The 24034-nt window shown below is 33.7% G+C and overlaps 3 protein-coding genes and 1 long non-coding RNA gene across 7 annotated transcripts; 2 read left to right on the top strand and 2 right to left on the bottom strand.

Annotated features, from left to right (window-relative positions):
- Positions 1-9226: 9226 nt before the first annotated feature.
- LOC120071070 (transcription factor bHLH137-like) lies at positions 9227-11061 on the bottom strand. The gene is made up of 6 exons (XM_039023096.1): positions 10804-11061; positions 10478-10684; positions 10316-10381; positions 10135-10203; positions 9941-10033; positions 9227-9825 (listed from the first exon to the last, which is right to left on the bottom strand). The coding sequence occupies exons 1-6, from the start codon at positions 11032-11034 to the stop codon at positions 9625-9627; spliced, it is 867 nt and encodes a 288-aa protein (XP_038879024.1). The 5' UTR covers positions 11035-11061; the 3' UTR covers positions 9227-9624.
- Positions 10928-20445, top strand: LOC120071069 (poly(A) polymerase I-like). 4 transcript variants are annotated; one of them, XM_039023092.1, is made up of 15 exons: positions 10928-11062; positions 11108-11796; positions 11870-11969; positions 12126-12248; positions 12364-12461; positions 12976-13059; positions 13194-13330; positions 13526-13598; positions 13697-13742; positions 13879-13988; positions 14087-14194; positions 14261-14320; positions 18341-18402; positions 19132-19444; positions 19716-20445. In XM_039023092.1, the coding sequence occupies exons 2-15, from the start codon at positions 11716-11718 to the stop codon at positions 19899-19901; spliced, it is 1581 nt and encodes a 526-aa protein (XP_038879020.1). In that variant the 5' UTR covers positions 10928-11062; positions 11108-11715; the 3' UTR covers positions 19902-20445. The 4 variants fall into 4 exon arrangements, with proteins under 4 accessions (XP_038879020.1, XP_038879021.1, XP_038879022.1 ...); XM_039023093.1 differs by having other exon boundaries at positions 12385-12461; XM_039023094.1 differs by having other exon boundaries at positions 11892-11969.
- LOC120071071 (mitochondrial phosphate carrier protein 3, mitochondrial-like) lies at positions 20214-22065 on the bottom strand. Its single transcript, XM_039023097.1, has 5 exons — positions 21678-22065; positions 21132-21493; positions 20987-21030; positions 20650-20864; positions 20214-20575 (listed from the first exon to the last, which is right to left on the bottom strand). Exons 1-5 carry the CDS (start codon positions 21909-21911, stop codon positions 20249-20251), a joined length of 1182 nt encoding a protein of 393 aa, XP_038879025.1. The 5' UTR covers positions 21912-22065; the 3' UTR covers positions 20214-20248.
- On the top strand, positions 21139-21631 carry LOC120071072. The gene is made up of 2 exons (XR_005480118.1): positions 21139-21280; positions 21372-21631. It is a non-coding gene; the product is annotated as an uncharacterized LOC120071072 (long non-coding RNA).
- Positions 22066-24034: the final 1969 nt, after the last annotated feature.

Consider the following 24034-nt stretch of genomic DNA (forward strand, 5'->3'; position numbering starts at 1 on the left):
TGACTATTTACTCGAACCCGATCCATCTTTATGTCTCCACATAAAGTTCAAGGACTCATCCAATAGTCAAGGGACTTTTAGGTTTATTGGATTTCTATTCAAGCAATAGATCTATTCAATAACACCTTTATTGAATTTTCAGAATAAATTCCATTGCTTACATACCACGAGTTTTAGGACATAAAACTCAACAAATCAAAGGACTGCTCTCAAAGGCATGAATTCCCAACGATAAAGTCATGTTACCTATTGTCATCCTAGTAAAATGAAGTTTCTATCATGAACGACGTTATTGTTGGGGCTGGTGCCCTAAAGCTTCGTGTCCTGTAGCTTGTAAACAGTTTGTACGAACGCTTGTGATGTATAATATATGATATTTAGTTCACTTCTTGATTTTGCTCATCTGGATGTTTTATTTGTTTTACCACAAACCAATAAACATAGGAGGGAAACATTATCCTAGTAACGCTATGGATGTGGTCCGCTTTGTGGAATGGTTACACAGATGGTCTGATCCTGGAAAACCTTAAGTTATAACGACAACCAAGGATCAATAAACTGAAAACCTTAAGTTATAACGACAACCAAGGATCTTAGTTTATTGGTTTGTGGTAAACGCAACTAAAATATCTCATATTATTATATCACAAGCATTTGGAATAAGAGGTGTACATGGGTTGGGTTGGACCATCTCTCGGTTACAAGGGGATTTCACATAAACTAACAAAGAAGAAAATCTAAAGAAAGAAATAAAAAAAATTCTTTAGAAAACAAGTTAACAAAGTGAGGAAATGTAAAATGTCAAGTTAAAGCTACAATTGCTTCTCCAGAACCACATTAAAACCAAAGAGAGCCATCAAAATGCAATCAAGTAAAATCCAACCAAAAGAGAATTAAATAAAAAAAAAATAAAAAAGTTCCCACTTTAATGATAAAAATACGTCAAAATAAATTACAATAAGAATCACCCAGATAGCAAATGAACAAAAAGAAAAAAGAACCTTAAAAAGAACTAAATCACAAAAGAATAAGACCAACCATAATGACTCTATAAAGCTTGATAAGTGATCAATAGTGGACGAAGATTGGAATGTCAAACCCATGAGCCATGAGATGAAGCATGGTATATGAATATGGGTCCATCTCCTTCATGCTGAAGCCGTGAGGTGAAACCTACATACAGACGAAGGCCAAAAGAGATTGAGAGGCTGAGTGAAGCGATCAACCATGCGCGTGAAGGAAGTAGGCGGCAGAAGCGAGCGACTGAGCATAAGAGAGGAGATCCGGAGGAGGACCGTGCATGTGATGTGAGGCTGGCGAGCGACTAAGACGACGTGAATGAGAGTGATGGAACCCTAGGCTACTAACTTTTATATATATATGATTTCGGGTCAGGTCGGGTAAACCCGATCACAATCTTTTTTAACCCGATAACCAATCCGAAATACAAATTTTTTAAAATTTCAATCTAATCCAACCAAAAAAAAGAAATCTAACTCTACCCACCCTTATAGTTTGAGTTGGATAGTACGAGTTCGGATTGTTTGAATACCTTTAGGAATAACCTCATATATATTTAAAATAACATATATAAAATGAAAAAAAAAAATTGTAACTATAATTCTGCTATAAATGCTAAATTTTACGTCAAGATCCAAAATATGTAAAAATAAAATGTAATTCATAGTAAAAAATATCCTTCGTAAACAAAAACTTATAAAATAAAGGGAATGATATTATGTTAATTTTTGCATTAATTGAATAACATCATTTTAAAAAGTGAAAAATCTGATGAAAAATTAAGGAAATAAAATAATATTGCGAATTTTCAAAAAAAAAAAAATGTTAAATGTTGTCTAAAATTATAGTGAAAAGCTATTAACAGAATAATTACAATTTAAGACATTTATAAAAGATAAGATATAAAGTGAATTTTTCGCTTGAAAATTTCTTGCCCAAATATATTGAACGAGTGACGCTGTACAGATGTCCAATTTTTTTATGGGGACGGGTTCCGTGGAATCTCACCCCGAATGGGGTTGGGAATGGAGGAGAGAGTGAGGAAAAAAAATTCCCTATGAGCTAAACGGGGACGGATAATACATTTCCCACCTCCGCCCCCGCCCCGTCCCCTCTCCAATTAGCTTCTACATATTTACTTAGTATAGTTATCTATGTTATGTTATTATTATTATTATATAATATTACATTTAAATTTCAAATTTGATTATTTATCGGGAAAGGTAATAAATATGTTTAAATTTAGATGGTAAACGTGAATAATTTGATTTATTTTTATTTCTTTCTACTAAAAATAATTAGCTTTTTTAAGCCAAAATTTGAGTAGTTTATTTTAAATTCAAATTGTCATTTAAAACTAACCATAATAAATAATTTAGTGATAAACTTAATTATTTAATTAAAATTTGCTCACATATTTAAATTAAGTGATTTTTTTTAAAAAAAAAGTAATGAGAAAAAATTTTCCACATCGCTCCAATCTCTATGGAGAATTTCACGGGAATGGAGAATGAAATGGAAAGGGGAAAGAAATAGGAAATGACATCCACATCTCTAAGTGAACAGTGTGGTGTGGTCCAAGTTGAATGAAGGGAAACTAACTCAAACTCAGTTGCATTGCTACTTGCAACTAATTCGATGTAATTTTACTTCATCAAAGATTGCACATATGCATTATATTCTTGCCATATGTTCAATTATTAAATCCTAGCTCATTTAATTATTTAGTTAAGGCAGGTTTGAAAGTGATTCTTATGAAATGGTTAAAATCATTTTTGACATTTTTTAAAATTATTCTGAAACATATTTTTAATCATTTAAAATCAATTTTGATAATATAAAAATTGTATTTAGAGTATAAAATTAAATATTAAATTAATTTTCAGAAATTAAAAATATATTTTAGATTGATTTTGAACATGTTAAAAGTGATGTTTATAATTTTAAAATCACCATACACAACCAAGATATATTTTCTTGAATTCTCTGGGAAGTAATTGAGGAAGCTGAACAAAGAACTCCTTTTCTTTTTTAATTAGATTAAAGCCCAATTTGCCTAAAAGTAACCTGTTAACTCTTACTTGGTCAAAAAGGAGAATGGTTTTGAGGATGATTTAGGAAAAGTATATGATAAATTGATTGATTTAATTTGTGAAAGAAGAATTAGTTTTGGGTTACATGATTGTGACACAAATTTTGCATATTGGTTCAATAAGAAAGAAGCTGGTAGGAAAAAGTGCTTTATATAACCACCGACTCCTTCTTGGACATACCCAAACATCACACATCTTTGTGCATCTCTTTTTACCACTTACATCTAAAAAATTAAAATATTTTAAAAATAGAAAAGTAAAATTTAGAAGAATTAAAGCGTGTGACAAAATTTAAGGTTTTGTTCTGAAAAATGGCAAAACCACCCAAAAATAAGATTTATGGCATCTCATGTGATATGCACATGGCCACATCTCTTATTTATCATTGTCTGGTTCGTAGTAGTTATTGATGAAACTACAAATAATAGCTAATTGTAATTATACATGGTTGAGTTATGTATACAGAGTAATTGTTATATTCCTCAACAACAATTGCCCTCCAAATTTTGCTCATGTAGTTAAAATGATCTCCATATTTTATTATTATTTTAGATTTTGTTTAACCACTCTCCAAATTAATCTCATTTTAATTAAATATCTAGATTTTTCTACCAAATTATATTTTAAATATCCATACATTATTAACTTTTATTTTATCCATATATTTTATTTAAATCTTTTATTGGTTTTTCATTACTTTACGTATTCAATTTTATTAAAATCTTTGAATTGTTTTTCATAATTTTTTATATACATTCTTAATAAATTAGTTGTATATTTATCATATTCTTAATACATTAGTTTTATATACTGTTTTGCTATTATTTTAATTATTTTGAAAAAAGAAATATCACTTCGTAAAAACATGACCATAACTTTTATTACTCACCCAAAGTGTCCATTGATTTAGGTTTTGTTGTGGTTTCCTTAACAAGCTACTGTTTTTTGTCGATGGAAAGAGAATTCTCACTACCATGATTTTCTAAATTTTGAGGCGCATATTCCATCAAATTCATCATTACAACAATTCATGGAATATATCGAAGGTAAATTTTTTCCAAATTAGTTCTGCCAATTCGAATATTGTTGAAGATAAAAATATTTTGTGATTGACGTTTGATCAAACTACATATATCAGATAATTGTAGAATAAAAAACAGGGTCGAGTTATGTATACAAGGTAATTGTTGATATTCCTTAACAACGACTCCCTCGTTCTAATTTTGCTCATGTAGTTAACAAAATCTCCATATTTTATTATTATTTTAGATTATGTTTAATCACTTTTCGAATTAATCTCACGTTAATTAAATATCCCAATTTTTCTACCAAATTTATATTTTAAATATCCATATATTATTAAATTTTATTTTATCCATAAATTTTATTCAAATCTTTGAATGGTTTTTCATTACTTTATACACATTCAATTTTATTCTTATATTTGAATTGTTTTATAATTTTATATATACATTCTTAATAAATTAGCTATACATTCCCATATTCTTAATAAATTAGTTTTGTATACTATTTATGCTATTATTTTAACGATTTGAAAAAATATACTATTTATGCTATTATTTTAACGATTTGAAAAAACGAAATATCACTTTATAAAAACAATGACCATAACTTTTGTTACTCACACAAAGCGTTCATCGATTTAGGTTTTGTTGTGGTTTCTTTAACAAGCTACTATTTTTGCTATGACTTTTCAACGGATTAGACTCCCTTTGATGGTCGATGGGATGAGAACTCTCACTACTATGATTTTCGAAATGTTGAGGCGCATATTCCATCAAATTCATTGTTCCAAAAAAAATTTGGAATATATCCAAGGTAAACTTTTTCCCTCCGGTGAGTTAATTATATCTCGTTTGACAATGTACTGGATTGGTTCTGCCAATTCGGATCTTATTAGGATTGTTGAAGATAAAAATATTTTGTGGTTGATGTCAGTTTTATCATAGTCCCCCAAATTGATTTATGTGTAGTGGTTGTTCATGTCTCATTTGTTGGTCTGAACACTGGAAATACACTGTATTTGAATAATGAATTAGCAGACATTGATCGTTCTTCCCAACCTCCTGAGGTCAACACTGTATTTCCAAAATTTCGATTCCTTTCAATCTTGTATTCCCACTAGAGTATGTTTACTTTTTAGGAACAAGTCTGTATTGAAGAAAGCAATTTATTTCTTGCACATGTGGATTAGATATTTTTTCAGAATGCATTGTTTTGCGTGTGATAGTTGTATAAGTAGAGTGTATTTGTTGTTTTCAAATGGTTTTGAAACTCTCACACCTTTAAAATTCCATGTGGGGGTAATTTTGATAATTGCTAATCATTATTTTTTGATTTTATAATCCGTTTTGCTATTTTTACAAATTTTAAAAGTTTTTACTATTTATCCAAATGAAAACTTAATTTTGCTATTTATCTAGTCAGCTCTAAAATTTATCACATAATAAATAATGATTAGACAATTTGATGGGATATACAAGTGATGTCCGAGATTCACCTAAGTGTTAGTATATATATACTGGCAAAAGGCGGCCCATATGGGCATGCATATCCAAACTCCACGTATAACAGCATTGCCAAGTCCAATCGTTATATGCAAAAATACCATGCATAAATAAAAGTCAATACGTACATGTTGCGTTGTTAACCAAGGGCAGGCGAAGTTTCTGGCTTGGAAAATGAAACGAAACCATGGTCTTAATTTCACACGTTGCCTAGTTGTTTGTGGCAGACTAGTACTGTTACATTACACTAAAAAAAGATAAATAATAATAACAATAATCATTTTATGAAGTGCGTTAATGAGCGTTCAGTATACGTACACGTTGCTCTGAGCCTCTGCCTCTTATATTAGGACGTTGTGCCCCAAATCAAAAGTGCCACCTCATTCATATTTTAAATCCACAACATATTACATATCGTACAGGAAGAAATTTTACTCTAAAAAAGGCAAGTTGATTGAATGAGAGGTTAAATCATGTCATGTGAACCACAATGGAGATCTGGAGCCTTTTTTTTTTATATATATTTTTTTAATAGTTTTCGTCGTGTTTTGTTTTGTGAGGATGGGGGAGGCGTGGCAAGGGGAATTGGTGAATGGTGGTGGGAAATGGGAAATGAAGTTGAGTACAAGTCTAATCAAAGAAAATACTAGAGGTGTGTGAGTGTGACAAAGAAAAGGCTCAGCTTTTGGGGAGTTGTCTAATCAGATATGCTTTTGCTTTGCTAAAATGGGAGGAACCCCCGAGAGAGAGAGAGAGAGAGTTGACACTGTTTTGATAAGTTTTAGAGAATGAAGCTACCAAATTTGAACAATAAAATAGGAATAGGAATAGGAAGTTAGCCTATTGGATGCATGATTTGAGAACACGTGGGAGTGTATGAGTCATCCATCCACCATTACATTCCATTTACGTGGTCTAATTGTCTTATATTCTACCAATGTGTTTGGATTACATTTTCAAGTACTTAATTTAAAAAAATAATTCATTTTAGAAGAAATTGGATTGTTTTGCAATCCCTCATATTTGCTTTTTTGAGTGTATTTTAATCAATTTTTATAAAAAATGTTTAAATAAAATGATTTTTTTAAAAACATTTTTTTTTCTTAAGTCAATGCAAATGAGCCCTTCCTCTCCTGACTTGGTGAGATTACCCGTCACCCACATGCCCATTCAAAACTATATAACATTATAAATTTACCCCCACAAACCTAACTCTACAATTATTTCTGTACATAGTTTTCTATTTTAGAAAAGATGTCGTATCTAAGGTTATGGATATTCATGAGTATGTTAGACAGTAGTTGTCATAAGAGGGTTGACAATTGCTGCCTTTCCATCTCTTCTCGGATTAAGATGGTAATATGTGAAGGGGTGTGATACTCTAGTACATTTTTAAAGTTTAAATCCATTAACCCTTTGTCAAAACGAGCTGGTATTAGCAGGACTTCCATCTCAAGAAATTAGAGGTTCAATCCTCCATCCTTCAATTATTATACTCGAAAGAAAAAAAAAAATAATATTAGCCCTCTACACAATCAACGATCTTAAATATTAAGACCCGTGATTTGATAGTCATTGGATTAATTGCTCAAAAAACCCATTTTAAAAATCTAAAATGACAAACGACCTAGTTTTTGAAAAAAAATTCAAATGCCCCTTTGCTGATGTTATGACCACGTGAAGTTACGTTATTATTCTTCTTTTTTCTTTTTCCTCTTCTTCTTTGGTGCGAGAAATCTTCCTCTGCATGTCGTCGTTGTCTTCTTCTCTGGCTTCTTCTCCTATGTACGATTTCTTCTTCTTCTCAGGCACGACGAGTTCATGCGAGCAGATTTGATGCGACTAACTCTCGTGAGCAAAGGACAAGAGAGATGCGTGATTTTGTAAGTGATGAAACTAAGAGAGAGCGAGACGAGCGAGAACGAGAGACATAGTGATTTGTGAGTGAAAAAAGAAGAGAGAGCGAGATGAGCTATAATGAGAGGAGCGAGAGCGAGATGAGCTAGAGTGAGACGAGGAGTGAGAGATATAGTAATTTGTCAGTGAAAAACAAAGAGAGAGCGAGATTACTTTTTCCCGTGCACGCGAGTATATTTTGGTAATTTCACTCGAATTTGACGTCAGCAAAGGGTTATTCGACTTTTTTTTTTTTTCAACAATGGGGTCATTTCAAATCTTTTGCCTAATTTTTTGGTCATCCATCTAGTGGACACATAATCATTTCGCTTTTAGTTGTTTATTATTATTTTTTAAATATACTTCGAAATCAATATAATGAAAGTAGTAAAAAAACCAAGGTTTAAATACTACTTTGGTCCCTACACTTTTGGTTTTGTTCATTTTTGTCCATATACTTTTAAATTGTTCATTTTGGTCTCTATATTTTCAACATTGGTTCATTTTGGTCCCTATACTTTGAAAACGTTCATTTTATTCTCCATACTTTCAACTTTGGTGTGCATTTTGGTATTGAACTTTAAAAAAGTGACATTTTGATCCCTTAAAAATTAAGTAAAATGAAAATGAAGGGACCAAAATAGTCATTTTTTTAAAGTACATGAACTAAAATGAACATGTCGAAAGTATGAAGACCAAAATGAACTAAAGTTGAAAGTATATCGACTAAAATGAACATTTTGGAAGTGTAGGTACTAAAATGAACAAACATTAAAAATATATGGACCAAAATAGTATTTAAATCAAAACTCAAATGATACCTAAATATTTTATTATTAAAAAAATATTGTCCCCTAACTACTAAACCTAAGACGATTTTGAATGAGGCATACATCTTTTACTTTACTTCTTATTTATTTTACTTTTTACCCCTTCAAATATTGTTCCCTCTCTAGACAAACATAACGGAGAGATTAAACTACTTTAACATATTTTAAATTAGGTCAATAATGGTTCTCCATCTTGTCATCTCCCATTGTTCATTTTTTAGTTTATCTATGACATACACCTTTCCCACACCATGTATATCTGTTTGTTAATGAAGCTTTACATCTCCATGGTTAACTTTATGTGAGAATTTTTTATTTTATTTTTATTTTGTGCTCAGTCCATAGTTAATGCCAATGTTTTTCTTTTCTCTACTTAGAACACATGTCAGTTCGATTTTAATAAAGAAAAATATTAAACAATTTCAATTGACCAAACATGAATGGAGAGATTAATTAAGTACATTTCAATTTTTATGAAAAAAAAAGTCGTTACCATATATTTCTTTAATAGATGATATTATCCACATTAAGTATAAGTTATCAACGTTTAAATTGAAATGGTTGTGCTTAGATATAAATTATCGAATTTAAAATTTTATAGGTTTGACATATGCGATGCAATACACATGTGGCAGTGGTTGATTAATTACACGATGTTGATGTGCATTAGCGGAATGGGAAGTTGGAGGACTGTGTCGGGGCTGGCTAACTTGGAACTTGCGGGACCTTAATTTTCTTTTATTTTTATCACATCCAACAGTGAATTCTGCAATCCCTTGTCATTTCACCTACACGTTCTAAACACAATATGACACGACAATTATAATGCATAAATTATATGTATGGATCCTTAATTATCCACAATACATGTGCTTGTGAGATTAATTCATAATCCAGATATTGCATATACTATATGGATCCTTAATTTTCTATTAGTTATCGACAAGACGTGACTAGCCAATTTAAGAGAAGAAATTGTTGCTAAAGCGACTCATATGATTGAATCCAAACAAAGACTGGTCCCACAACAATACTTTTCCCTAACTCCACAAAAGTTGGCTTACTATTGCAGAGTTGTACCCACTGACTCACGGAGTGATAGGACTTACACATATTCACAATAATTAATTAATGGGACATATCGAGTATGAATATATAGAAGAGAGTTCAGTAGTTAATAGAACCATCCACTGATCTCTCCAACTCAAATTTAATTATGAACTGTTTCTCTTTCTGTTTTGTGTGTAAATTAGGAGATCATGACAGATGTAGCAGAGAAGTATTCCCATGGTCCAAGAAAAGCGGAGATGTATTGATAAAGCTGATGTTTCCGGGCGTCAAGATCGAGCTGCCATCGCCGCCGCCTCCTGTGGCCTGAAATGTGTTGTATGGTGCTATATTATATGCCAATTCTGCCTGCTGATCTGACCGTGACGCGATGCCATTCGCATTCAATATCTGCAGCATGCAACGAATTCAATGTAGGAAATAGTGGACTAATTTGTTTTTTCAGGTAATTAATTAATACTATCTATAATTGATTAAAAAAAAAAAAAAGAATTGTTTAGAGCACCTCAGAGGCTGGTCTACCGATGAAGACTTGTGGACAATCCGTTCCAAAGTCGTATTGAATGGGGTTTACAGAAGCAAGCTTCATGGACAGGAACTACGGAGTAATTAATGATTTGTGAGGAACAGAATCCCATAAACAAATGAGTAAATTAGTGATGAGTATGATGGGAGTTGGGGTTATGTAATTTGATGTACCTCAACTTGATTTTGGAGGGACTGAACATAGTTAATAATTTCGTCGAGCATTAGGGCCTTCCCAGTTACCTATATTGTTTTGAAATCAATTAGGGAGATGGAAATTAAAAAGGGAATATTGTGAGCAAAGAGAACGAGGAATAACGAAGATGAAGAAGGAAGTTAATAAGTGGTAGAAGACCTTGTGGCAGCCTGGAACAAGCGTTTGCAAAACCTTCATCCTTTGGCTGATTTTCTGTCTTCTGAGCTGAAACTCCAACAAAGAATAGTTAATTGATAAGTAAGTAGGTAGAGAGGAAAATATTAATTTTAAGGTGGAAGTGTGGTGATTATATTATATTACCCTCTCTGCAAGGCTGTGACTGTCTGTGGCCTGGCCCCTCCTTGCTCTCACGTGGATGTAGCCATGGTGATGGTCGTCAGCAGGGGGATGATGGTGATGGTGTTGGGGTTTGAGCTTCTTGCAGCCTGATCCTCCTCCTGCTTTTGCGCGCTTGTAGCATCTGCTCTTGCGGTCGCCCCCATTTCCACTTTCATTAGTTGGATCCTCCTATATGTTGATTGATAAGGGAAATGAATAAAATCAATAAGAAAACTCGAAGGACTAACTAGCAAGAGGATGAATTAGAAACAGGAGCAAAGTGAGAAAAGCTGATATATAGTACATACGGAAGGAGGGTAGGAGTGAGAAGAAGGCATATTTATGTGATAATTTGAGGAAGCGTTTGGGGAGTGAGTGGTAGTATTATTAGTATAAACAGATTGGATTTGAGGTGGAAGAAGGTGGTCATAGTGGGGGGTTTGTGGCGTCTCTTCTAATTCCCAGCTACATGCCGCATTATTCATTTTTGAGAGAACAAGGGAGTCAAGTTCAGAGGGCAGGAATTGGGAATTATTCATAATAAAAAATATATATAATATTTCCAGTGTAATAGCTGTCTCTTATACACATCTAGATGTGTATAAGAGACAGGTAATAGCTAATGAAGGTGAGGCGCCCCGGATGTGCCAGGAGATGGCACAACTACAACTATTACCCTCCCTCCCTCCCTCCCTATCTCTCTCTCTCTCTCAACAATTAAACCTCATATATCAGATTGGTTTACTTTATATAAGGATATAAACGCCAACTATCTACTTCTACTTCCACTCCCACATACACATACACCAACATTTACACATACGCTCTTCAATCATACATAAACTTTACGGAAATCATTTATATATGCAAACAGAATAATTATTTTAAATGTAACAGTAATTTAGCTCATTATGCTATATTTGAAAATATCCGCATAAAGGAAAAACCTATTTCTAGATTGGCGTGCACCTATTACAATTAAATAAGGGCTTAGTTAGTCGGCCCAATTGAGGTACAGCCCAGCCCAGTAGAGAAAGAAAAGGACGCCATTTTCCACCCTAATTCGACCCAAGCCCACGCCTGGAAGCATTTCTCTTTCTTTTTCACTGTTCTGTTATATAGTTGAAATGCCTAAGTCTAAAACTCTACTTGCTTCGCGCGGGTTTTAACTTTTACTTCCTCCTGGCTCCTGTCCTGTCCTTCCTCATTTTTATTTGGACATGGCGATATTGGGATTTCTTGGCATGTCTTCCAGACTCTATCTCCCTCTCCACACACCACTCTTCCGTTTCGTCCGTAAGGTAATTTTGCTTCTATTACCATTTCCTTAGCTTTCGCGTCGCTTTCCTGATTCGTTCACCTTTTACACTTCAGCTTAGCCCCGCTTTGATTACAGTGGGAGAGGTTGTTCCTGAAACACATTCCGTCTTCAATGCCCACACCAAATCTCCGCCTATCCCAACGGATTTTCCAGGTTTTTCTCTACTTCCTAATTACTTTTAAATTTTATATGTACCGTCTTGTTTATGATTATAGGAAACTAGGCCTTTCTTACATTCTCTTTTCTGGTTTTTTTTTTTTTTTTTTTTTTTTTTTAAATTTTTTCACAATAATTTCTTTGTTGCTGAAGAATTCGATGATAATGATTCTAAGCTGCGCAACTGGAAAAGGTTTTCTTCCAAGGAGCTTGGGATCACTCCTTCCATGATTCCCAAACCTACCAGAAAAGTTCTCAACGGGCTCAAGAAAAGAGGTAACTCGACGTTCTCTTCTTCATTTTCAAATTTCTTCTCCCACATCAAACAATGAATAATCCTTTGACGCCTTCTTAGTTCACTTCACCATGTCATTATTACTTCACGTTCTAGGTTATGAAGTTTACCTTGTAGGAGGTTGTGTCCGCGATCTGATCTTGAACAGAATACCAAAGGATTTTGACATAATAACTTCAGCCGAACTGAAGGAGGTTTGTCTCTACCTATCTCTTCCAAAATGTATAATATTACTTGCGTAGATAGATACCGCGGAAACTTCATTATCTGACATAAATACATCGTTGGATTAAAAAAAATCGTATTTGCAATCAGATTGCGAGTTGACATTTCTACCATCAATCCTAAAGAGACACTTCTCGTTTCAGTTTTTTATGCCGGAATGGAGAATTATGTTTTGGTGTGATTTGTAGAATATGATGAAGCTGATTACTGGAAATGGGATACCAAATATGTCCTTTATGCTTGGCAAAGATTAGAATGTAAATTACATTAATCTCCATGGAAAAAGGCCTCAATATCTAGGAACCCTTTTTTTTTTTTTATGTCAAAAGCTAATATGCAAGTTTCAGGTTTAACAGGGACTACCGACACTGTGAAGCCTCAGTTTTGCCTATTTTTCTCAATTTTTAGTTATAAGTATTTCGTAAATAAAATTAAAAGTTTCCCTGCTTGTTTTTAATGTATTTTGTACCGTACCATTTGAAGGTTTCAAGAACATTTTCATGGTGTGAAATAGTTGGGAGGAGGTTTCCTATATGCCATGTGCACATAGATGGTACCCTTATTGAGGTACGATCCTCTTCTTATCAATAAATGATTGATATCTTGGCCATATATTGTTGTATCTGGTGGATATTACATTAACTTGATATTTTATGATTTTGTGTTGTAATATCGATATTTTACTTTCTTTAAAATATTAGGTGTCAAGTTTTAGCACAACCAGTAGGCCGTTTGATAGGCATTTGAACTCTGCTCCTATTGAAAAGCCCATGAACTGTAAAGAGGAAGATTATGTCCGTTGGAAGAATTGCTTGCAACGTGACTTTACCATTAATGGGTGATTTATGAGATCCTACAACTTGAGAATACAAATTCATATCTCTATGATACAACTTCTGTCATTTTTTAAATTGTAATTTTATGGTAAATGAAAATTTAAAATTATTGGGTCCCCCTCCGAGCACACACACAAAAGGAAAAAAAATAAATGGCTTTCACCCTTCCATTCTCAACTAATATTTAGCTTTTGCAGGTTGATGTATGATCCATACAACAGTGTTGTATACGACTACTTGGGAGGAATGGAGGATATAAGACAAGCTAAAGTATGCATGCATTTCTCTCAAGTTATTATTTAAATTGTTACTGAAACCACAAAAGATGTTACTGTGAACTAATTTTGTTTGACCTTCTGGGGGCATAGGTACGAACGGTGATTCCTGCCTGCACTTCCTTTCAAGAGGATTGTGGTTAGTTTTCATTTGCAACACTCCCTTATCGTTGTTGACTAGACCATAGAGCTGAATGTATGAGTGTGAAACGTAAGTGTGTTTAAGCACATGTTTACCCAGAAAGTAATACTCCTAACTCCATCTAGTTTGACAGCTCGAATCCTTCGAGCAATCAGAGTTGCAGCTCGTTTACAGTTCCATTTTGCAAAGGATACAGCTGGATCTATTAAAAATTTATCCTGCCTGGTGTCTACTCTTGATAAGGTTTTTAGATTACCGTGATACTTCCTCCGTAATTTTTATTTGGTTTTTATTATTCTTGAACAATTGTTCTAATCAATTTTCTTTCGTTAAATTATCAGGGAAGGCTTCTGATGGAAATGAACTATTTGTTGTCTTATGGTTCTTCTGAGGCTTCTATGAGGTTGTTATGGAAATATGGACTTCTAGAAATACTTCTTCCAATTCAGGTGAATTAACGCTTGACCTTTTTCCCAGTTATGGTTACAATTAAGTGATACAGTTTAATATTGTAGGCAGCATATTTTATCCAATATGGTTTTCGGAGGTCTGACAAGAGGTCGAATATGCTATTGGTAATTGTCTCTTTCCTAGTCCTTACTGTTATTGTCTTTCGGTGCTTGTCAGAATTTATTTTTCTTTGAAGTTTTTCCTATTACAAGTGGTAGGCCAAACTTTTCACTTGGCACTGCATAAGACTTGGCAGTTTGCTGATCTCATCAAAAGTTGCATGTAATATTTTTTGTATACTTTATTGAAGAGCTATATATATGCAATGTAGCTGGTTTTCCACAGATTTTTTATAATAACTGTGAATGGAAAAATTATCATGGTTTGTTCTTTTAGTGGTTAATTGTACATCATGTACTTTGAATAAAAAAGTTTGTGATAGATTTGAAGTTTGTAAATTTCGTTGTTTTGTTTTCTTTCTTTAGTTTGCCTCTCCAGTCCCTACCTCCCTGAGTCTTAAATAGCTCAAGAGTAAATTATCTTGAATGCTTTCGGATTTTTCCATGTCCTTTTAAATTATTTTGGAGTATATGAAGTATAAATCCCTTGGTGTTGTGATGTAGCTTAAGAGATAAAAGGAAAGAAATCTCCAATAATAAAATCAAAGTTTTTATCATGAATCAAAAGTTGCCCATACAAGAAGACAGTCTCTCTATTTATAGAGAATTGAAAAGCAAACTAATCCTAATCCTAATTAACTAAGAGAACTAATCATACTCCTAATCAATCAAGAAAATTAATCCTAATTAATTAGGGGGTGTTTGTTTCAAGGTTTGGGATTGGATGGGTTAGGCATCCTAAGTCCAACCCTTGTTTGGGGCATGGATTTAGGATGCATGGTTTCCTACATTCTTTTCCCATGAGTTTGAATAGTGTTTAGTATTCAAACCCATGGGTTATCCCCTCATTTTTTTTCCTAATTTAATCTAGGAAGTACGTCGGTCAACCTCTGGACACCACCTTGGTGACCGTCGTCGACCAACCTCCAGTCGCCTTTGGCCAACTCTGACCACCTTCGACCAACCTCTGGCAATCCCTTCCCCCAACTCCGTTGGCACCCTTCGACTGCCACCTCCGGCGACCACCACCAACCAACCTTGAAAAACATTAATAAAAATACTCTTAGTATATAACAAACTAGACAAATTTGTATACAAAAACACTTTTAATAAAGAATTGCAATACATGTATGTTATGTTATTTTAATGAGTTTTTATCAAAAGTGTTTAATTAAAAATGAATTTTTGAAAGATATATTTTTTTTCTAAGTCATTCCAAACACGATAGTAGACTGCAATTGTATAGTTATATTTATTTAGGTTATATGTATAGAACTATATATGTTTGAAAGCACTAATTTAATTTAATAACATTTTAATTTTTTTATTGGTTAATTAAACTAGCTTGAAGACTTAGAATCATTTTCTAAACGTAAAGATTTAAAATGTTTAAAACAACTTAGCGACCAAATAAAAACTAAAACTCAAAATTTATGATTTTTTATTTCTCAAATGTAATTTAATAAGAAAAAAAAAGTATTGTTTTTCAATCATTGAATTTAATATTAAAATACTAGTTTATTTCAATTTTAAGTAAGCGTATTATGGTAAAAAAAATTTGATCATTTTCAAATTAGTTACAGTGACAAAAGTCTATGAAATTTTATTTCAAAATCTAGTAAGATTAAAATATCAAATTATTAAAACATTTGATTAAATAAAATTATAATTTTAGTTAAAATCTCTATTTCATTTTATTTTTAAAAAAATATAGTTCTAAATTTTTTAGTTTATTTTAAACTTAACTATATTAAAATAACTAAAATGATAAATTTAAACTAACCTAAAATCTAAGCGGTGATTAAATACAATAAAATATTTCACAAATAAATATTTATAAATCTGCACTTCATTCTCAGGCTATTTAAGTTTGTAGTCCAAACACAGGCTTCTTAACCCAGACTTCCAAAACCTGCACTCCAAACACAGTTTTCTTAAACCCAGACTACCTAAACCTCCTAGCCTAATCCCCAAGGCTTAACCATGCTCCCTTAAGGATTTAACCAAGATATCTTAATTTATTCTAATCCTACCACATCATTCTATCCCTCCTAAAAAAAACTCGTCCTCGAGTTTTAAAACGAAAATGAAGGTAAAAATAAAAAGTAAGACACTCAAACAGACACAACTCTGAACATCAGGCATCAATAACAACCAATTTTCTTGAGCCACGCCAATATATTGGATATTTGATTTTTGAAAGGGAAAATTATTTCCACCAATACTATCATCAATGAATCCAAGAATTAAGTTGTTAAAAAAATCCTTTATTGCTAAAATATATGCAGACTTTGCAAAGAATTGAGGAAAAGGATTTTCAATTATCTTCGAATTAGGTTGTCCATGTGTATCTTTTTCTTCCACACTTGAAGAATTCATATACTCCCAATATTTCCTCAAATATGACCTTGATCTGTTCTTGAACAATTCTTGGAAAATCTTGGACTTTCTTACATACCATTGGTGTTGTTGATTCACTTGTTGTCTTCTTGGTGGCCAAGATTAATTACTGCTCTATTCACTCGTGGTGGAGGTAGCTGTGGTTGGTTGTGTGCCTTAGTTAATTGATCTAACCAAATGGACACATTCTTTGCAGTGGTTTCAGCTTCTTCAACACCTTCATCGTTAATTTCATCAATTAATTATTCCTCATCATTTGGTTCGAATTGAGCAACCTCCGTGTTAGTTTCACTAATTTTTTCTTCTTCTAACGTAAGCTCATGTTTGATCTTTCTAGTCTTATTTGACTTGTCTTCAACTAATTTTTTTATTTTCTTCTACTCCGTTCATTATTTCACAGTCCATTTGGATGAGTTCTTGTTCTTCTTGAGTGACTAAATGTAATTCTTGATGGTTTCTTGAAAAATCTTGAAGATCACGCCTTTCTTGAATTTTTTTTCAAAAGACCCCAAATTTCATCCATTCCATTTTGAAAGTCTTCTTGATAGGTGCTCTTATTTGAGTATTTCTGTTTTCTTGAAAATGTTTTGAACTCTGTATTGGTGTTGGAATGATTCATCGGTGTTTTTTTGATGTTGGTCATGATAGTTTCATTCACACTCTGATTCATTTTCTGAATCATCTAACTCCCAATTCTTACGTCGATTTCTTGAGAAACCAGTTTGATTGGATCGTCTGGTTCTTTGTTGATAATGTCGCCTTGTTATTCCATTCCAAACAGCATTAGAATCTTCATAGGAATTGCTAGAATCACTATAATCAAATTTCAAATGTGGGTAATGATAGATTCTTTGAGAAAATTGAGCACGAGCGAAGTTTTGTACTGGAATTCTTCTTCTGAATCACTTGAATCAGAATTCCTTGAGTTATAATTCCCGTACTGTTTTTGGGAGTGAATTTGACTTTCTTGTCTATACTAGTTGCTATATTTTTCTTCAGTATTTTTCTCGATCAGTAATAGTCCATTCTTGCAAAATCTTGGGAAAAAAATACGGTACTTCTTTCTTTCCTATAATTTGAAGGGTTCCCCCTATATAGATGTGGACTGTTCAACAACGAGCACCAACTCATGGACGCAACTCCCTCTTGCGATTGACATCGCCAAAAGTTTGCCAGTCTTCCACATGCGGCAGTCGACCTTGACCCAAATGGCTGTTGAGATACCAAATTGATGTAGCCTAAGAGATAAAAAGGAGAAAAATCTCCACTAATAAAATCAAAGTCTTTATTATGAATCAGAAATTGTCCATACAAGAAGATAGTCTCTATTTATAGAGAATTGGAAAGCAAACTGATCATAATAAATCAAAGAAACTAATCCTAATCCTAATAAACTAAGGGAACTAATCATAATTCTAATCAGTTAAGAAACTAATCCTAATCTACAAGGATTTAACCAAGACATTCTAATTTAATCCAATCCTACCAAATCATGATGTATGCTGAATTTTACACATCAAGTAAAGCCATTGCCGAATTGATGACTTTCCTAACAGATTATGAATTAGGACATAATTGGTCAGTGACAATTACTTGTTATTACTAACCTTGTTAGTACAAATGCAGTCCCTATTTTCAAGCTTGGATAAACTTCTGGCTCCTAATAGACCTTGTCACAGTAGTTTATGGTAAGATTGTTGTCCATAACCAAAACTTCTGTTCTACTGTTGCTATGATGCTATGTATAATTATCATCAGGTTTCAGCATCAATGAAGCTTAAACTACTCGTGTTCTATTCATAAAATTGGAATGTACCAATTTACCAATGCAAGCGAAGAGTGCTTAAAAATTAGTTTTAATATGTTATTGAAATGTGAACCTATATCTCTAGGTTATCTTAGAAGCTAGCTGAACTATTTTTTCTCCTTGATTTATTAGTTGAATTTCAAAGTTGCCATTAAGATGATGGTAGTGTTATTGGAGGTGATCAGTTTTAACACCTCGGTTTTGGCCTTGATGACTAACGCCTTTTGTAATGATTAGATTGGTCTTATCACTTGGAGAGTCACGTTTTTAGTTCTCTGAGTTCCTTTTGTTGAGTTTTCTCTCTCTCCCTCTCTCGCGTCATTGTTTATTCTTTCATATTTGATATTTCTAAATGAAATCACGGTTTATAATAATAATAAATAATTATTATATTATATAAGTACGTACACACATATTTTAAATTATGGTTCTTTAGTTTATGGCTTAAAGCTGAAACTCCTATTGATCTGATCGTGTAAAATGTTCGGCGCATGATCTGAACTTGTTAATTAATATTCATTTATGAATTATCAGTAGCGATTGAACATGTTTCCAAACTTTGTTCTCTCTCTTGGGGTGAGGCAGTCTCAAACAATCCTTTCTATTACAGGGTTGCAGTATTAGCATTCCATGCTGCCCTGTCTCACCAGCCTAGGAGTCCTTTAGTGGTTGCAGCATTTAGCCTTGCAGTCCACAATGGTGGGAATATGATGGAAGCAATCAGCATTGCTAAGAGCATCAGTAGAGCACATAATGTAAACTTTCACGAATTGTTAGAACCTGAGAATCTGGAGGTTCAAGCTTTGATTGATGAGGTTATGGATCTAACTACGTCTGTTAAGGCTGCACTTCATAAGATGACCGACGAGCATTTTGTGTCACTAGCCCTGGAAATGTATCCCCAAGCACCAGCCTCGGATCTAGTAATATTTCTTCATTTTGATCTCTCTTTTACTTTTCAAGATTAAAAGGTTGTTGCCATTTTTTATTTTTCTACTCTTTCTGCTGGAATAGAAATTATAAGATTAAGTATATTTTGACGTGAGATCCCAATTTGTTTAGCAATTTTGCTTGAGGCCTGAGATAGTTACCTAGTGCATGCATGTGTGCCAATTTTTTTTTTTTTTTCTTTCCAGTTTTTGCACTACATTTATATCTTTTCCAATCATATGCTAAAAATTTCACACATTGCAGGTTTTTATCCCACTGGTGGTGTACTTGAAGGTACACAAATTTTTTTACTGTGTGGCAGAGGGTGCAGAAAGGGGATTTATTCCAAAGCGAGGAAAAATTAATTATGAGCATCTGGCGCTGGGAAACTTGCTAGAACTTCGGCATGTCTTTGCAAGGATTGTGTTTGACACTGTCTACCCTCTTTAATCTCAATCGTACCCAAGAGTAAGCTTCCACTACGTTTTTTGTGCAGCCAGAGGTCAGGTTCATTGGATTGTCTACAGAATCTTCTAAGTTCTAGAAGTTCAAATAGTTACCTGGAAATAGTTCGCGTATAATCAAGAGATTCAAGACATTACTTTCCATCACTCGGGGGTAGATCATCTGAAAATTGGTATATTATTTTATTCTCTTTTAATCTTTAAGCCAGTATCTAGGAATACGATACAGAAAGAAAAGGGGAGATGATGCGAAATTGGGAAACGAATGCAGCATATCCTACAAGAAGTGATTCTTTAGCGTGAGAAACCTGAATTTTGTGGTCCTAAGTAGAATTAGAATAATTTCCAAGTCTTGGAGCTACAGCATTCCGCATTTGTTGGCAAATAGCGTTCACTTGCTAGCGGCAGGAGCAGGGGTAGCACCACCAGTCGTTGGCCTACAGGATCAAGCAAATCACATTTATTAAGTGCTGACAAGTTAGATGCAACTGTGGAGCTCGGTATGAAAGATGAAGTTAAAAAAAAAAAAACGTACAGTCCAACGAAAACTTTGAATGCATCATATATTCCCCACTGAGAGCCGGTAAGAGTTCCAATCATAACAATCCGAAGCGGAAGGCCACGAGTGAAGAGACCCCATAATCCCAGCTGCCTGACAGCCTGCAAAATAGAAGTAGAGAATCAGAAATGTACATGAATGCATTCATCTTAGTTTAGGCATGCACCAAACTTACATCCCCCGCAGTTGCACCCTTGGCATTGTTGAGAAAAGAGACAAGATTGTCGGCCGGGTGTGAGACCACAGCACAGAGGACGCCGGCCACATACCCCCCGGCAAAGCTCACTCCAAGCTGCAGAGATTTGCTACACTGTTCTTTTGGCCTTGGGATGGCATACTTGTAAAGCATCTCAACAATTGTTTCGAAAGAAGCAAATTTCATCATGGTATCTGCAAAATCCACCCCAACTTAAAGTTATTATCCTGTTTTTAGTAACGATATCATTTTTCACATTTGCGGATACCATGCATAGTTAAACTTAGATTCATGGGATTTTTATGCTTTAACTTACATGGAATCTGACGTCCCCAAAGAGGAACCAGACCTTTGTAGAGCCTGTGAAGGTAGAGAAGCAGAGATTTCAAAGGTTATTAGGAGGAAAAAAGTATATGGTTGATGGTGGATGCGCATTATTTATGAGTTGTGTCATTACGTACCCAAGAACACCCTCAGACTTGACAAACTTTGGAAGGCCATCAGACAAACCCCGAGCAAAACCAGGTTGAGTTTGGACACGAACTTTGACGGCCTCCATGGGGCAGAGAGCAACATCCGCAATCACTTCTGCAGATGCTGAGCCAGCAAGGTATATGAAAGTTTTGTACTTGACTGCATTCTCTGCTCCAACCATATCAGAATAGTACTTCTTGAAGAACTCATAAAATCCAAACTTGCAGGCACCCTGAGCACTGTAACCAAGCAACGTTGGCACCCAACCCCGGAAGAATCCTCTCACTCCCTGCTCCTTTAGCAGAATTCCAAAACCAGACGAGATATTCTTGTACTTTGCTGGGTCGATCTAAATTTTGGAATGTGGCCAAAGCAGTGCTATTTTAGGCATGCATGGAAAATGAATATTGAATAGTAAAGAGAATTATGGGTGACTAATCGTTTTAAATTATGATTGATATCAAATAATTTAATAATATTAATCATATATTCTGAATTTATTGTATGAATAAAATTGAAATGTTGCTACCTACCTGCATGTTGCACTTGACGAGATCGAGGGGGGTGACAGCCATGTGGGTGAGTCCACAACTCAAAATGCCGCCTGCTGTGCATGCTGCGTAGAAGGCCGGTGAATACATCTTTATCTTCTCTTTCGGAGCTTCAATTGGGAAGCGCCTAACCAATGCTTGGGAACCCCCCCAATCGCCAGAATACACAAAGCTTGGCACCAGAGATTGTCGTTGCCCATCTTTTGACATACACATTGTTAATTCCTTGTTTTCCTCAACTCTTAATTATTCCTATCCTCCTACCTCTTTTCTACACTGATCTCTTTCACAAAGACTATATATAAATATGGATCTTACTATAAAAACGGCCCCCAAATTGGAGTCTGTGCGGTGATTTTGATTTTGTGCGCACGAAAATGAGTTTATATAATCAATGACAGTAGGAAGTTCTAGGCATTCCCTGTTTTGCGCTCTCTTTATAGGCATTGGCTGAATGAACACACGTACCTTAATTCTTGGATTTAATTTAGGGAATTTTGGGTAGGTAGCTAAAATACCATCATACTTTTGAAATATAACTAATCGGTTGATTTGTTTGATATACAAGGTATAGAGGCCTCCACGCACTATTCCCCTCCCCATTAGTTTTGTTTTTAATGTTGTTATCTCTAGTATTTTAAATTTAATTTTTTGTTTTAGGGTGCATTTTTGGTTTAGAAAGTCTTTGTTTGGAATGCAAAGTTGAATTGTGGATATCCGATGTCAGCTTTTTTGTAACCTAAAAAAACATGCATTTTTATGGGCTATTTTTGACATTATTATTACTATTATTATTATTATTTTGTTTTTTTTGTTTTGTTTTACTTATTTTTCTTTTTGCATAACTTTTTTGTTCCACCATTTAACTATACATACTTTCCCAAGTTCTTAATGTTCATTTGAAATGTGAATTTAATAAATAAAAATATATTTTATAATTTTCTACACGTAACTATTGCACTTAATGAAGACCATCAATAACCCTACATCATATTTTAATGGTTGTGGAACGTAAGAGTTGAACATGCACAAAAATAAAGTTGTATTAAGGGGTGTTTGGTTCACCAACATGAGTTGAGTTTAGTTGGTATAATATATCAACTCAATGTTTAGCCCACCAACTTTAAATATTAGTGGAGTTGAGTTGGTATATTTTATCAACTCACCTCAACTCTCCCTTCTTCCAATGTTTTCAATGACTCCACCTATGACCAGTTACGGTGATTATCACTATCACACTCTGGGTACCAACTCCGAGCTCCGACAACCACCTCCGATGAAAACTATGGTGACAACTTCAGGCTCCGACAACCACCTTTGATGACAACTTTGGCGACCAACTCCGGGCTCTGACAATCACCTCCAAGCTTCGACAACCACTTCCGATGACAACTCCGACGAAAAATTTCGATCTCTGACAACCACGTTCAATGACAACTCTAGCGAACATCTCCAATGACCACCAACTCCGACGACCAATTCCAAGCTCCGACAATTGTTAGTTTTAGCAAGTATGCAACAGAAGAAAATAAAATCATTAAGCACTCTAATTCATCAATTTTAACTTCAAATCAAGCATGTTCTTCAAAATAAAAGAGGGTTTCAGAAATACCTTTGAAGATCTTCTTCAAACCTCAAATTTAGCTGCAATCTTCTCTTCTTTTGGTCGTGAACCACCAGAAGATCTTCCCTAATCCTCTAGGAACCCTAGATTGAGTTGTAAGATTCAAAACGAGCTGGAACAAGAGAATTTTGGAGAAGAAGGTGACTGGTTTATATCAGAAACTGAAGAACCAGTCTTCAATATGAAATCTTAGCAAAATCAACTATTTACATGCACCTTTTCAGCTGATAAAAGTGTGTTTTTAAGCAAGAGTATCATGCAATCGGATTGCATCACTACAAGCCAGCTTCTACTTGAGATAATTGGTGGAATTATGATTGAGATGCTTTAAAAATTTGAGTGGAAAAATCCCACTTTTGTGAGTTTTCCAAATTTCAAATTTCATTTTAATTTTGAAATCAAAATTTCAAAATCAAAACCTAAATTCAGTTTTATTTCTTTTAATTAAACTGAAAAATTATTAATTTTAATTTTCAAAAATAAATTCAATTAGTTAATTTTTTAAATAAAATTAATAATTNATTTCTTTTAATTAAACTGAAAAATTATTAATTTTAATTTTCAAAAATAAATTCAATTAGTTAATTTTTTAAATAAAATTAATAATTAATTAAATAATTTAATTAATTCTAATTAATTTAATATCAAATATTAAATTAATTTAACACCAATTCCACCACCATGAACCCCAATTCATAAAATTAATATTGAAATC

This window comes from Benincasa hispida, chromosome 2 (assembly GCF_009727055.1).
Source record: "Benincasa hispida cultivar B227 chromosome 2, ASM972705v1, whole genome shotgun sequence".
In the NCBI taxonomy this organism is placed as follows: Eukaryota; Viridiplantae; Streptophyta; class Magnoliopsida; order Cucurbitales; family Cucurbitaceae; genus Benincasa; species Benincasa hispida.

What these genes read in the sequence shown, in the direction of transcription:
- LOC120071070 (XM_039023096.1), bottom strand. Translation starts at nt 11,034, where the DNA reads ATGAATAATTCCCAATTCCTGCCCTCTGAACTTGACTCCCTTGTTCTC. An exon ending in CTCACTCCTACCCTCCTTCC is followed by an intron (nt 10,685 to 10,803) that starts GTATGTACTATA and finishes ATCAACATATAG; the next exon opens with GAGGATCCAACTAATGAAAG. An exon ending in TCGGTAGACCAGCCTCTGAG is followed by an intron (nt 9,826 to 9,940) that starts GTGCTCTAAACA and finishes TGCATGCTGCAG; the next exon opens with ATATTGAATGCGAATGGCAT.
- LOC120071069 (XM_039023092.1), top strand. Translation starts at nt 11,716, where the DNA reads ATGGCGATATTGGGATTTCTTGGCATGTCTTCCAGACTCTATCTCCCT. An exon ending in TGGTGTCTACTCTTGATAAG is followed by an intron (nt 13,989 to 14,086) that starts GTTTTTAGATTA and finishes TTAAATTATCAG; the next exon opens with GGAAGGCTTCTGATGGAAAT. An exon ending in AAATACTTCTTCCAATTCAG is followed by an intron (nt 14,195 to 14,260) that starts GTGAATTAACGC and finishes TTAATATTGTAG; the next exon opens with GCAGCATATTTTATCCAATA.
- LOC120071071 (XM_039023097.1), bottom strand. Translation starts at nt 21,911, where the DNA reads ATGTGTATGTCAAAAGATGGGCAACGACAATCTCTGGTGCCAAGCTTT. An exon ending in TTGGGGACGTCAGATTCCAT is followed by an intron (nt 20,865 to 20,986) that starts GTAAGTTAAAGC and finishes TGGATTTTGCAG; the next exon opens with ATACCATGATGAAATTTGCT. An exon ending in AGGGTGCAACTGCGGGGGAT is followed by an intron (nt 20,576 to 20,649) that starts GTAAGTTTGGTG and finishes TCTATTTTGCAG; the next exon opens with GCTGTCAGGCAGCTGGGATT.